Raw genomic sequence first — 12993 nt, forward strand, 5'->3', positions numbered from 1 at the left:
AAGTTTGCTGGAGCTGGCGGGTCCATAGGTGGCGCCGGAAAGTCTGAGCTGTATTCATCTCTTACCACTGCCCCGGCACCCCACGTGGGATTCCAGCTCGAGGTCCCGCTCCCCTGCGACGAGTCTGCCCCGGACCCGGCGTGCGGGCAGTGGGCACGGACTGAGCACTGCGAACTCCGCAATCTACAGCTTCCACGGCGGCATGAGAAGTGAGGGGGCAGACAGGGTCTTGGGGGTGGAGGGGGCGGAGTGATGGTGGTGTTAGATCACTACTGAGAAAGGGGCAAGTGGGAGGGGTGTGTGGGAGAGACTAGATTTCCAGTAATCAAAAATGTCTTGGACTGAGGACCTACTGAACGGTCAGTGCGGAAAGGAGCTTGAGAGAACTTTGGGCTCAGCTTCCTCATATCCCAGATAAGGAAACAGTCTGAATGTAGAGGCACTAGTCCAAGGTTAATATTTTAGCTAGTTAATAATTAACTAGTTAATATTTTTATACATTTATTTTTTAAAGATTTTACTTACTTTTAGAGAGAGGGGAAGGGAGGGAGAAAAAGAGGAAGAGAAACGTCAATGTGTGAGGGATTCATGGATCCATTTCCTCTCACACACCCCAATTGGGGACCTGGCCTGCAACCCGGGCATGTGCCCTGACTGGGAATCGAACCAGCGACCTTTCGTTGGAAGGTCGGTACTCAATCCACTGGGCCACACCAGCCAGGGCCATCTAGTTAATATTAACAAAGCATCACTTCTCATTTACTGGTTGTCGACTGTAAGCACTCCCCCAGTCTCAGTCATCACAACAATCCCACTTTATGGCATAGGAAACAGAGAGGGAGGTTCTGTGTGACCTGCAACAAGTTACACAGCAAGTGGTGTGACTCCACCACACTAGTGTTGACACAACGTGACAAACTGAAAGGCTGGCATTATAAGAAGCTGTTTTTTTTATTTAGAGCAAGCGGCACTGTTACACTGGCAACACCAACAGAACAGAGGAGTCCTTGGGAGGGTTGCTGTCCTTGACACGCAGGGATCAGGGAGAGCGGGGTGTCCCCTGGCTCTCCCTTTCTCTGCATTCTCCCTTTGCTTTTCATCTGGAAACCCTCCGAGACCCAGTAAGACTTGAATACTCACTGCTGGCTGCTTGAACTGAATGCCAGCTGGGGAAGAGGGGCAAGGGGAAACGCCTGCTCTGCCAGGAGAGGCAGGGAATGCAGCCAGGTCACGCTCAGGAAACTAGGGCAGCCTCCCAGCTGGGCCTGTCGGGGCTCTTGAGTGTGACTGGTCACTTTGAGATGAACTTGCCAAACATCAGACGCACCACGTTTAAGTACATACTGTAAGAAGCCTTCTAAAGCCCACTATCAATGGGGTTACCAGACTCTTAGAAAATCCCCATCTCCCTTTCATGAACAGCTGGTAAACAACTAGCTGCTTGGACTCAGGGCATTTGCAAAGGCCCAGCAGACTCTGGCCCTTGGCTCAGTGACTTGCGGTTGCAGCTAAACGGCAGCTGGCATTATGTGACTCTTGAGTGACGAATGCTAAAATTTGCCTTTAAAAAGGATTGCAGAACAATAATGACTTCATCAGTACTAAAAGCTGACTTGGTGTTTGATTTATGCTAATGAAAGATATATACAGGAGCATAAAGTAATGAGGAATATGTTGATCTGTAACCTAGGCCTGGTCAGATTCCAGCTTTGCTTCACACTAGCCTACTGTGACCTTGAAAAAGTCACCAGCCACTATGTTTCAGTCTTATCATCTCTGAATGGAAACTATAATTACTCAACCTCCTCAGCCCATGTTGATTCTAAAATCCTGTTATTCAATGTTGGTGACTGTAAGAAATGCACAGTCTAGAAGACCCAAAGCAAGTTCTACTTAAAGAGTTTCTTCAAAGAAAAAAAAGATGACCTTTATTAAAACTAAAAGAATAAATTTATTATTTATCTACAAATATTTATCTTCTTAACTACAATCTTGAGTCATGACCTATATTATATGTGTTGTATACAGAATTAAAAATACTGACGCAATAACATCGGCCAGTTCATATTATTACACCAAGTAAGTGGCTGATGCATGAAAAGTCTGTTTTAAAAGAATCCCTTTCTAATGTTTTTGCAAATAATACTACCGGCAAGGGCCTAGGTCAAAAACCTGAGCCATTAAGACAGGATCCATTTCTTCTAACTCACACCATGTTGTGTCTCCCTTCAATGTCATCCGTACCTCACTCCCAGCCTCTCACTTCCTGAGCCTGAAGCCAGAAGTTAGGTCCCTAGCACCGCAGGTGGCGTGTTTAAGACACCCTGCACCTACCTGTAGGTCAGTGCGGTCACACACACCCATAGTCCTGGGCTGGGAGCTGTGGTGGCAGGGCGACCAGACACGCACCGTCCTGATGTAAAATAGTTATGAACTGAGCCAGATGTGTAGAGTGCTATTAAGAGAGATGACAGGTGGATGACTGAGATTAGAGGGTCAGGGAGGGCCTTGCACCGATTTCTGATAGACAGACAACAGAAATTAGAGAATGTGGGCGGAAACCTTTCAAGGCTGAGAAAATGCCTGCCTCAAAGCCCTAAGGCAGGAAATTGGGGGTGTGGAAAGGAGGGGTGGTGGTGGTTAGATAGCAGGGAAGCCAGGGTGGCTGGAAAATGGGAAAGGGGCCCGAGAGGGAGCTGGATTGGGAATTTTATTACGTGCAATGAGAAACTGCAGAGGAAGTTTAAATAGAGCAGAGACATGATCATATTTGCCGCGAAAACACAATATCCAATCATTAGCTTGATGCTAAGGGCACAATGGTGAGCCCAAATCACCACTTCCAGGGAAGAAAGGGGTTGGGGGAGGGTGGAAAGGATCAGTCAGGCCTTGCTGGAGTCCAGGGAAGAGCACATGGTGCAGCGGAGGGAATGGGGAAGTGGACAGATTCAAAAATAGAATTTGAGGTGAAAACTGATGTAACTTGGTGATGGGGTGGGGGTGGGGGTGGTGAGAAGGATTCTATCAATAGTGACTCCCAGCTTTTTTGGCTGTAACATGAATGAATCACAACAAATTTGAGGGCCTCATCCTTTCTCTCTCGTGGCAACCTTACCCCCCTTTATACTGCTTGAGAGGTTTTATTTAAGTACCTTCCCCAGAGGTCAAAAGCGGGACGATTGCATAGACTCCGAGCTGACCCAAGGGCCTCTCCTCTGAGAGGCTGCCAAGATTAAAAATACAAATAGACTGAGGATCAGTGTAAATACTTTTCTGTATTTTTGTCATGAGAATGCTCTGCTCATCAAACACTAAGATTATGGGAAAAACTTGTCCGCTAGCCACTTAATCATACTATAATTATCTGAGATGAATTTTACAAATGTATTGTTTTTAATTCCATCTTAGCCTAAGGGAGCTTCTGTTTAACTTTTCATCTAATAAGGATAAAAGTATATAAATAAACTAAAAACAATTAAAAAGAACCTAACTATTCTTTTGGAATATCTTCAAATCCATAGTTAAAGGAATCTAATATGGGTATTAAAAATTCAAAATAATAAGTCCATGCTCTAAAAGCAAGAAAGTTCTCTGACCTAACTGCTGCTCACATTTCCCCTTCTATGTGGATTTGGTACATTTCACTTTAAAAACAAAAAAAAGGCAAGCTGTCTTGTGAATGTTACCTAAATGTGTTCAAGTTCCTCCTACATTTGTATTCAAAATGTGATTGAATGAGCTTACAATTTTAATGTACTGATCAATTTTAGATGGTGAGGGGGAGGAGAGAGAGACATTGACTTTTTTTTCACCTACTTATGCATTCATTGGCTGAATCCCGGACGTGTCCTGACCAGGGATCAAAGCCACACCTGGTGTAGGTGGAAGATGCTCTAACCAACTAAGCTACCTTGTCGGGGTGCATGAGCTTTAACTGCTTTCCTAATGTGAGTTTTAAAAGTGAGAATGATTATACTGTACATAAATAGAAATATATTCCAGTTAACAAATGTTTGTTGCTTAATTACATGTAAATAAGAAAGCAAGATAAACTATCACAGTGACATTGCAGCTTCTTTTTAGGGGTCACTCTTCGATACCTGCTGTTTACAAAAAGAAGGCAGGGGAGATTTTTAAAGAGGGTATTCCTACAAGCGTATTTACAAAATTAAGACAGTTTTCTTTCAATTTTTAAAAATGTAGCCTTACTTTGGTTTGGAAACTGAGGATGAAAATTTACCTCGATACTTTAAATTAGAATAGCAAAAATAAAAATCTGCCCTAAATGTAAAATGTCCTCAGAAGACGGATAAAACAGCTCACTGACAGAGAGGTTCAAGTTAGTTAAGAGACTTTCATTGCAGTAGTAACTTTCATCTATTTGATAAATTTCAATAAAGCTTTATTTTCAATCAGTGGTAAATACTAACATTAATACAGTAGTTATTGTGTTGCAGGAGAAAGACTATGTCACTTTTACTGTTTTATGTGTACAGTTTATGATTACATGCTGAAATTTCAGATGCAAACCCTCAATTTTTAGTCAATAAGGTTCTGTTACATTAAGTGGATCATATGTAAAGAGAAATCCAGTGGGAAGTTTTAGAAGACCGGTGAAGCCCATCTGGAGGAAGCACCGTAGCGGGCCCTGTGCCCCAGTTCTGGCTCTGCCACTTGCTGTGTGCCCTTGGGCAATGGACTTCACGTTTGGGTTTCAACATTCTCATCTGTAAAACAGCCATAGTATTACTTACCACATAGGAATGTCGTGAAGATTAAGTAAATAAGATATGCTTCAAATAGGTTACAGATGTGTCCCAGACACTGCTTCCCAACACACTCTGGATGCGAGTTATGGTCTGAATGGTGCCCCATAAAGTCAGTGATGCCCTAACCCTCACTACCTCAGAATGTGAGTGTATTTGGAGACAGGACCTTTAAAGAAGTAATTAAGTTTAAATGTGGTCATTGGGGTGGGCCTTAATCCAATATGAGTGGTGTCCTTATTAGATTAAGACAAACTCATACAGAGAAGACCACGTGAAGACACAGGGAGGAACAGATGGCCAGGATGCCTCAGAAGCAGCTAATCCTGCCAACACCTTGATGTAGGACTTTTAGCCTCCAGAATTGTGAGAAATAACTTTGTTTTTTTAAATCAGTCTGTAGTATCTGTTATATCAGTCTGATATATACTGTTATATCAGTATCAGTCTGTAGTATCTGCCCTAGATGGTTTGCTAGGGCAACCATCTTCCAATGGTTGCCCTAGCAAACTAATATTCCAGTCAAGGCCAGGGGTGACTGGAGTCCTCTAACTGCAGGGTGCTGTATAAAGCCTACTTTTTGTGCACTGTGACATGGAAGAAATTTGAGAAACATTAAGATAACATTTAGACCTAATGCACCTGGCTTTGCTCCTGGCCTAAAGACTTGATATGTAGCAGAAATTATCATTCCAATTTATGAAAATCTTGATGCAAGCATCTAAAATGATAGTCTCTTACTCCTCAGCATTATTTAACTGGTTGTTCCCCAAACTTACAAGAACCAACTGCAGAAAATACAGAGTAGAGGTAGAAAAAGGCGTTTCAAGAAACACAGGCAAGCACAAGAATAACATTTTGATGGCAAGAGCTCTAGTCTTCCCAAGGATAGACCTCTACTGAGAGAAAACCAGATTCACTTTTGAAAGTGACAAGGTCATTTCAATAGTCCAAAAGCATAATATTCTACGATTTCCTAACCAGTACAATTTGTATTTCTGCACTTAAAGACAATTGAAAAAAGTTACACGTTTAGTAAAAATGAGTTGTGAAATACTGAGCCAGCCAACTTCTCAAATACAACAGAAATGTTGTTAATGTACAAGATACTTCCTTTGGGTACAGTCGCTGAACTTTAAAATTCTGGATTTCATTCAAAGGGGCAGAATGTATATTTGAGACACAGAATAAAGGATAGGTTTATACAGCTATCATTTCTCATTTCCCTTTCACAGCTGGTCAAATAACCCAGAACTCTTCCAGAAGATATTTTTATGGCTGATACTGGTTCTCAATCTAGAAACAGGTAGGCCTGTGCTGTACAATGGAGCCACTAGCCACATTTGGCTACCCACAACTCACAATGTTGCCCAGGTTGGTATAGCTCAGTGGATCGAGTGCCAACCTGGGAACCAAAAGGTTGCCAGTTTGATTCCCAGTCAGGGCACATGCCTGGGTTGCGGGCCAGGTCCCCACTTGGGGATGCGCTCACGCTTCCGTGTGTGTGTGTGTGTGTGTGTGTGTGTGTGTGTGTGTGTGTGTGTCGGGGGGGGGGAGAGAGAGAGAGAGAGAGAGAGAGAGAGAGAGAGAGAGAGAGAAGCGACCAATAAGATGTTTTTGTCTCTCCCTCCCTTACCCTCTCTCTAAAAGTAAATAAATAAAATCTTTAAAAAAAAATCACAATATCACTAGTGTGACCATGAAACTGCGTTTAAATTTTAATTAATTTTAATATACTTTAAAAACCAACACTCATTTCAGTTATTGAAAAAAAGGTATGACCGCAACTACCTGAATATATAGTTTCAACTGTAAATTGCATGAACTCTAAATACAGATCAAGCATGTCCAACATTAGCATCCAAACTGAGTGCCAGTAGTATATAATACACACTAGATTTTGATGACTTAATATGCCAGAAATGATGTAAAATATCTTAATACATCTTTATATTGATTACATACTGAAATGATACTATTTTGCAAATGTTGGATTAAATAAACTATTTTATTGAACTTAATTTCATTCCCCTCTTTAATTATGGCTACTAGAAATTTAAAATTACACACGTGGTTCACATTAGATTTCTCTTAGCACAGAGGTAGACTGTCATAAAGCTAATCGTGACTTAGTCATGTGACTGACCATATTTCCTGAATAATTATCCAGCTATCTAGAGTGAGTAGTTAAAAATTCATTTATTAGGTTGGCCAAAAAGCCTGTTCAGCTTTTTCCATAAAAGACACATTTTTCATTTTCACCGGTAACTTTATTGATTTGGATATTTTGAGGTGTCAGCTATCTCTCACTATTGGCTTCTAGTGGGTAGAGGCCAGGGGTGCTGCTAAACATCTTCCAATGTGTAAGACAGCCGCACAGCAAAGAATTATTTGGCCAAAATATCAGTAGTATCAAGAAACTTTGCAAATCACTTTTCACACATTTCATCAGTTACAGCACTTTGTCCATATACTGCACAATCTTTTTTTTTGCATTTCAGTTGCATTTTTACCTTTCTGTAAATAATAAAGTGTAATAGGCTGAAAATGTTGCATATTTTCTTCCATCTTCAAAATTAAAATGGCTGTACAAAAGTTTACCCATTGTTGGTTTTTTTTTAATGCATGCTGATATGACAGCTGTCACAATGCAATCTAACAAAACTGCTTCCAATGAGGTTAAGAACTAAGTACTACTAGAGCCATTGTATGGAAAAACTAAACGAACTTTTTGGCCAACCCAATAGTGGAATATTATTTATATCCAGGAGAAAATGTGGGCCAGTGGGCTTTGAAAAGCTGGGAAAGGCTTTGCATTTTAAGAATAAGGTTTAAGTAAATAGTTTAAATGACTAAGGCAAGAACCTGAAATAATATTTAAGGCATAACTGTATTTGCAAAAATCACACTTTTACTCTAGTCAGGTCTGATTTAACATTACTTTGGTTGATATCTAAGATAAATCATTTTGGAAATTTTGTGAATTATATACAACAAAACATATTTTGGCAAGTATGTTAGAAAACTGGTTTCATCTTCTCTCAAACTTGAACCATTCTGTGTTACTTCAAACTCCAAACTTAATGTGATTCAGGTGGAAATCAAAGACATCTAAAACAAGAAAAGAAGTAACTGATGTGGTGACCCTGTTAATTTTAGGACAGATAAGCCCTACTCTCCACCAGCATTGTTAATTTACATGTAGCAGTACCCACCATCTTTTCTCAAAAATACTCTACCAGTTTTCTTGAGAGAAAGCAGCTGAAGTATTTAATAAAATAAAATATGCTGGGCTCGAAAAACCTAAACAGAACATCATGTAATCTTTGACAGTTATCTAAAGTCATATGGTAATAATAGACACATGCTGGCTACTAATTCTCTGAGGATCAAAGATTTTAAGATTATGAGGAAACACTTACTTTAAAAATCATGTGTCCATTTTGTGGGATTTAACCTGCTTTGCAATAAAAACAGTTTACAGGTTCCTGTCTCCAGAAAGTTATCAGACATAATACACAGATCACCATCTTTGGAGGTCAATTAGAATTCCGTAGAGTATATTTAACATAAATTACACTGATTAGGTTTTTATTCCAGGGCAATTAAGAAAGCTCGAACTTTATCACGAAGATCAAACATCACTGCAGGTCCGAGTCTGACTTGAGGAGGCAAATGTGCTATGAGAAATGAGGAAGTGGAACTAGCCATTCCACCCAATTCAATGTACGACTTTCTTTGTCTGAAACACTAACAACTGAAAAGGTCAACAAGATTATAACCTATGGCTGTGAACATTTAGTACTTACGGAAAAGTCCAAATCAATACCCCCACATAAAGACAGTGAAATGCTACATCCCTGTAAGTACTACGTATGGGGCATGATACACGTATCTTGCTGCCTGGATGGAAAGCATTATGACTATCAGCTGGTTATCACATCTCTGTAAGGATCTGTAAGTGAGCATTTCAGGAAGCCTGACTTCAAGCACATAATTCAGTTACAGCTGGCTTATGGAAAGAGACCAGTAGAGCATTCAAACATGTTTCCAGGTCAGCTCTGCTCCTGGCTCAGCGGTGTGGGCTGGGGCACGTGGTGGCTGGGTGGAGGTGGACCAGACTCCTGTGTCAGCTGCAGGTGCTGAGCTGGATGGGCAGCACTTGTTAAGTGGAGCTCCCCTGTTTGCTCTTGATGGGCGTGCAGATGCTCCAGGGTTTCCTTGGAGAGGGCGATTACGTGCACAGGCTCACTCTGCGAGGGTTCCATCTGGCTTTCGATCACATTGAGGCTCTGAATGTGTTCTGTTTGCTCCTGTTGAGCTGAAAGAATTAAATTCTGCAGCTGTTCTGGCTGTTGTGTGAGCAGCGTGAGATTAGCAGCCTGGTCTGCAGTCATGTTCTGGGAGCTCTCTGCAGTAACGATGCTGATTCCTTGGCTAGGACCAGGCATGAAATTGATGTTATGTACAGAATCAGTTACCAGAAGCTGGATTTCCTGCTCTCCGGAGGTAGAGAGTTGATAGGGCTGCAGCTGAAGAATATTCCTGACCTCTTCAGTATTATTGTTGCTAGAAACATTGCTGGCATCTGCCACATGTTTCTCTTTGCTGTGGATTTTCAAGTGAGCCTTCAAGTTGTCTAAGCGAGCAAACTGTAAGTTACACTCGGGGCAGGAGAAAGGCTTTTTGCCCGTGTGTAGAATGCAGTGTCTCCTCTTGGCACTGGAATCAGAGAAGGATTTGCCACATATGCCACAGGAGTATGGCTTTTCTCCTCTAAAAGGAAACATGTTTTACATTAAAAACAGATCTATGTATTACTTCCTGATATATAGGGAGAAGCAGTCAAAGACAGAGGAAAGCTAGACTGAGTGTCATAAGTCATGGGTTCTCCTAACTTAAGGACTTGGAGCAAGTCACAACTTCCAAGGGTTTCAGTTTTTAATTTTTTTTAAAAAAGGTGGGAGTGGTTTCTCAGGAAGGGCAGTCAATGGGGTTGGGCCAGATTTGATAAAAATTTATGATCCCACAGTATCTTTTTCAGATAAGAAAGTATTTATATATTACATATATAGTTCCTTTTCATTTTGTTTTAGTTTTCACAGCCAGTTTTTTATTCTAATGGCCAAGTAAGTACATACAACTAATTTCATCCTTAAAATGAGTAGCCCCTGTGGTGCTGTTAGAAGACCTACTAAATCCAATGTAGAAGTAAGTTTGTGAACAAAAACATTCATTCAGGAAACATTTAATACTTATTTTGATTGAAGATTTAAGCTTTGGACCAGTCCCCTGACAAAATTAAAATTTAAGAAAGAAAATCAATAATGCAAACTTTTGCTGGCTAGCATCAGTTTTCCTGATTTTGCCTAATTGAGGAATTTCTTTATTGAACAAATTTAAAAAATTTTTAAAAGTAGAAAATTCTATCAGAGTAACAGTGTGGGGAAAAGGACTACACAGGTAATGTATGTCACCCTACTATACAGGTAACATATGTCACCCTACTGAACACCCGGGTTGAAGGAGGACTCCACGTGGGAGACATATCTGCATAATTACCGATGGATTCTGATGTGGGTCTGAAGAGAACTCTTTGCTGTGAATGATTTGCCACAGATTTCACACGTAAATGGCTTCTCACCTAAAAAAGGGAAAGCATTTAGAATTACACACTCAACCTAAAGCAAAAAGCAAAAATCACTTCATAGTTTCACAATATAAACAAAAAAAGAATTAAGGCAATACCACTTGAATCTTCAATAAGCACGAATGCATTGAGCACTTACCAAGCACCTACTATGTGCTAGGTGCCAAGAGGATGCAGAGAAAGGGTAAGTATGGTTCCTTCCCTTAAACTTAAAAACTGAAACAAGGTAAGCGAGTATCCGTAGGAAACAAAGGAGCGCACCACACCCTCTCCTGTACCCTCTGCCCTTGGATAACTTACTATGCTGCACTGCTTGGTTAGGCAGCCTCGACCTTTGTAAGGACACTTGTGCACTAGGGTGACTTTCGTATTATTTGCACGTATATCTACCTTCCACGTGTATCCCAGCATGAGTCACTCACCTGAAACCTCTGCTCAAATGTCACTTTACAAGGAGGCTTGTCACCACTTAAAGCACTACCCAACCCCAACACTCGTAGTCCACTTCCCCGAGTTAGTTTTCCCATAATGCTATCATGTTGTTTATTATCTATACCCCCCCCCATTCTTACGTAGGGTAATTTATGGGCATATTCACTCCCAGCACGCCACTCTGGAAATTCTTGTTGAATGAACTAATTTCACAGGATGGGGACTAAGACTCACATAAGATGTGACTGCTCCAGACCCCGTAAGAATTAATAAAGCTTTGACAGCATTTATTCAGCTTTAGTTTGTACACTGACATACAGTGACAGACTGCCATACCCTCAGGAAGAAAATTAATGCAGGCAAGGGCACTATAAGTTAAAAAAAGGAAAGAAAGAAGGAAAATCCAATTTAACTAGATAATGGCAAGGGAGGAGCAAAATCTGAAGTGGAGGATGGTCAGGTGGCTGCCCTGTCACCAGGTGGAAGCACCCTGTAGACAGAGGACACTTGTCACAACTTGGATGAGTGTGCACCTTTGCATCAGTAACTCTACCACTCCAAAGGTTAAAACCGGGCCACTGCCGGCCCTGGCTGGGTGGCTTGGTTGGTTGGAGCATCGTCCCACACACCAAAAGGTTACCGGTTCAATCTCCGGTCAGGGCACCTACCTTGGCTGTGGGTTCGATCCCTGGTTGGGGCGCATACAGAAGGGAACTAATCGATGTCTGTTTCTCTCTCTCCCTCCCTCCCTAAAATCAATAAATATATCCTCATGTGAGAATTTAAAAACTAAATAGCAAAACAAAACAGGCCATTGCCACTCTCTCTCTTCATAGCTTTCCAATTCAGACCCAGTGCCTGCTCTGCTCTCAGTTCCTCTTCTCCCTCTCCACATTCAGAGACTGAGGACCTGCTCTGTGTGCTCACCATTCAATTCCGTCCAGACTTACAACATCTCCAGTCTTTCTGTTGGCAAATGTTTAAAATAATGGAAGTTCTTTCCAGGAACACTCTTCAGGTGGCACTCCTTGAGGGAGTGAGCAGGACAGTAAGAAGACAAGTTTTCTAGCCCAGGTGAATCTGAGGAAAGTTTCCCTACCCTCTGGTTTATGATCTGTAACAGAGCCACACAGCTCCGCTGCCTTCCGGGGAATGACCTATTATTCCTTGATCGGTTTATTCACTTCTAAACCACGGCAGATCACCAAACAGAAAGAAAAAAAGACATGAGCACTGCTTCAAAGAGAATATACAGTCTAACTGAGAAGATAAGAGACATGTAATAAACGAGAGACGTGGGCTGTACGGGACCAGACATTCGAATGAGCGGTATCAATAACACTGAGCGCAGACAAGATGAAGGATGTAGAGGAGGGTCTGGCTGGAGTGGAAAGCAGCCTGGGGACTAGGATAAACAGCAAGACCAAAAGGCAGTGTTGACAACGACCACATGGTGTGGCCAAGGAAGGACGAGGACTTGCTCTGAGGTATGGTAGAGCTAAAAGGTGAAGCCAGGCCACAAAGAGCCAGACGTTTTTGGCAAAGAACGTGCTGGAAGTTTTTAGCAGAACAACATGACAAAAGCACTAAGAAGCCATGGGAATCATGGGAAGGGTGGGCTGGAGGCAGTAGCACCTTGCAGGAATTCCTGTAAAGTCTAGACATGAAGTGCTGAGGCCTGGACCAGGAAGGGCAGGAGGCAGACAGCGAGGAAGAAACAAAGGTGAAGTGATAAGCCTTGGGAGGCAGTGGGGCCGGAAGGAAGTTGGTTACAGGATTAGACAGCAGTGATGGAACGATGGAGCAGAGAAGGGAGTGTGATGCTAACGGGTCCACCCGGAGGGAGGCCCACAGTGATACTTCAGGGTTTCCTTCTGGGAGAACTGTCTTCTCAGCAGTATCCATCACTGTCCCCACCCACCCCCGATGACTTGTACTCCCATCCCAGCCCCAGACAGTACCGACTGCCCAGGGCTCTTAAGCTGCCACAGCTTACTTCCCGCTGCCACTGGTTCAGACCTGGAATACCGTTTTCGGTAACAGCAGCGCCAGCCAGGCCCTGCCCCGGCCAGGCCCAACAGTCAGTCACATGACATGTCCAGCTCACTGTGTTCACGTCCAACTGACAATCCAGTTTTATACATT

At 42.1% G+C, this 12993-nt stretch overlaps 1 protein-coding gene and 1 long non-coding RNA gene across 3 annotated transcripts in view; one reads left to right on the forward strand and one right to left on the reverse strand.

The window, feature by feature from the left end:
* Window positions 1-31: 31 nt before the first annotated feature.
* LOC128779539 (uncharacterized) overlaps window positions 32-12993 on the forward strand; it is a 26387-nt gene continuing 13425 nt past the window's right edge. Inside the window, exons 1-2 of the long non-coding RNA XR_008425569.1 lie at window positions 32-209; window positions 6002-6072. This is a non-coding gene — a long non-coding RNA (uncharacterized lncRNA). The remainder of the gene's footprint in view (window positions 210-6001; window positions 6073-12993) is intronic.
* The window catches only part of ZBTB24 (zinc finger and BTB domain containing 24), a 26279-nt gene continuing 19732 nt past the window's right edge, over window positions 6447-12993 (reverse strand). The window contains exons 6-7 of one of the 2 annotated variants that reach the window (XM_024551800.4): window positions 10329-10410; window positions 6447-9542 (exon numbers count right to left, since the gene is read on the reverse strand). In XM_024551800.4, the coding sequence (XP_024407568.2) occupies window positions 8822-9542; window positions 10329-10410 (803 nt within the window). In that variant the 3' untranslated portion in view covers window positions 6447-8821. The remainder of the gene's footprint in view (window positions 9543-10328; window positions 10411-12993) is intronic. The other variant, XR_006654189.2, reaches the window with a different exon arrangement.

This window comes from Desmodus rotundus, chromosome 11 (assembly GCF_022682495.2).
Source record: "Desmodus rotundus isolate HL8 chromosome 11, HLdesRot8A.1, whole genome shotgun sequence".
Lineage (NCBI taxonomy): Eukaryota > Metazoa > Chordata > Mammalia > Chiroptera > Phyllostomidae > Desmodus > Desmodus rotundus.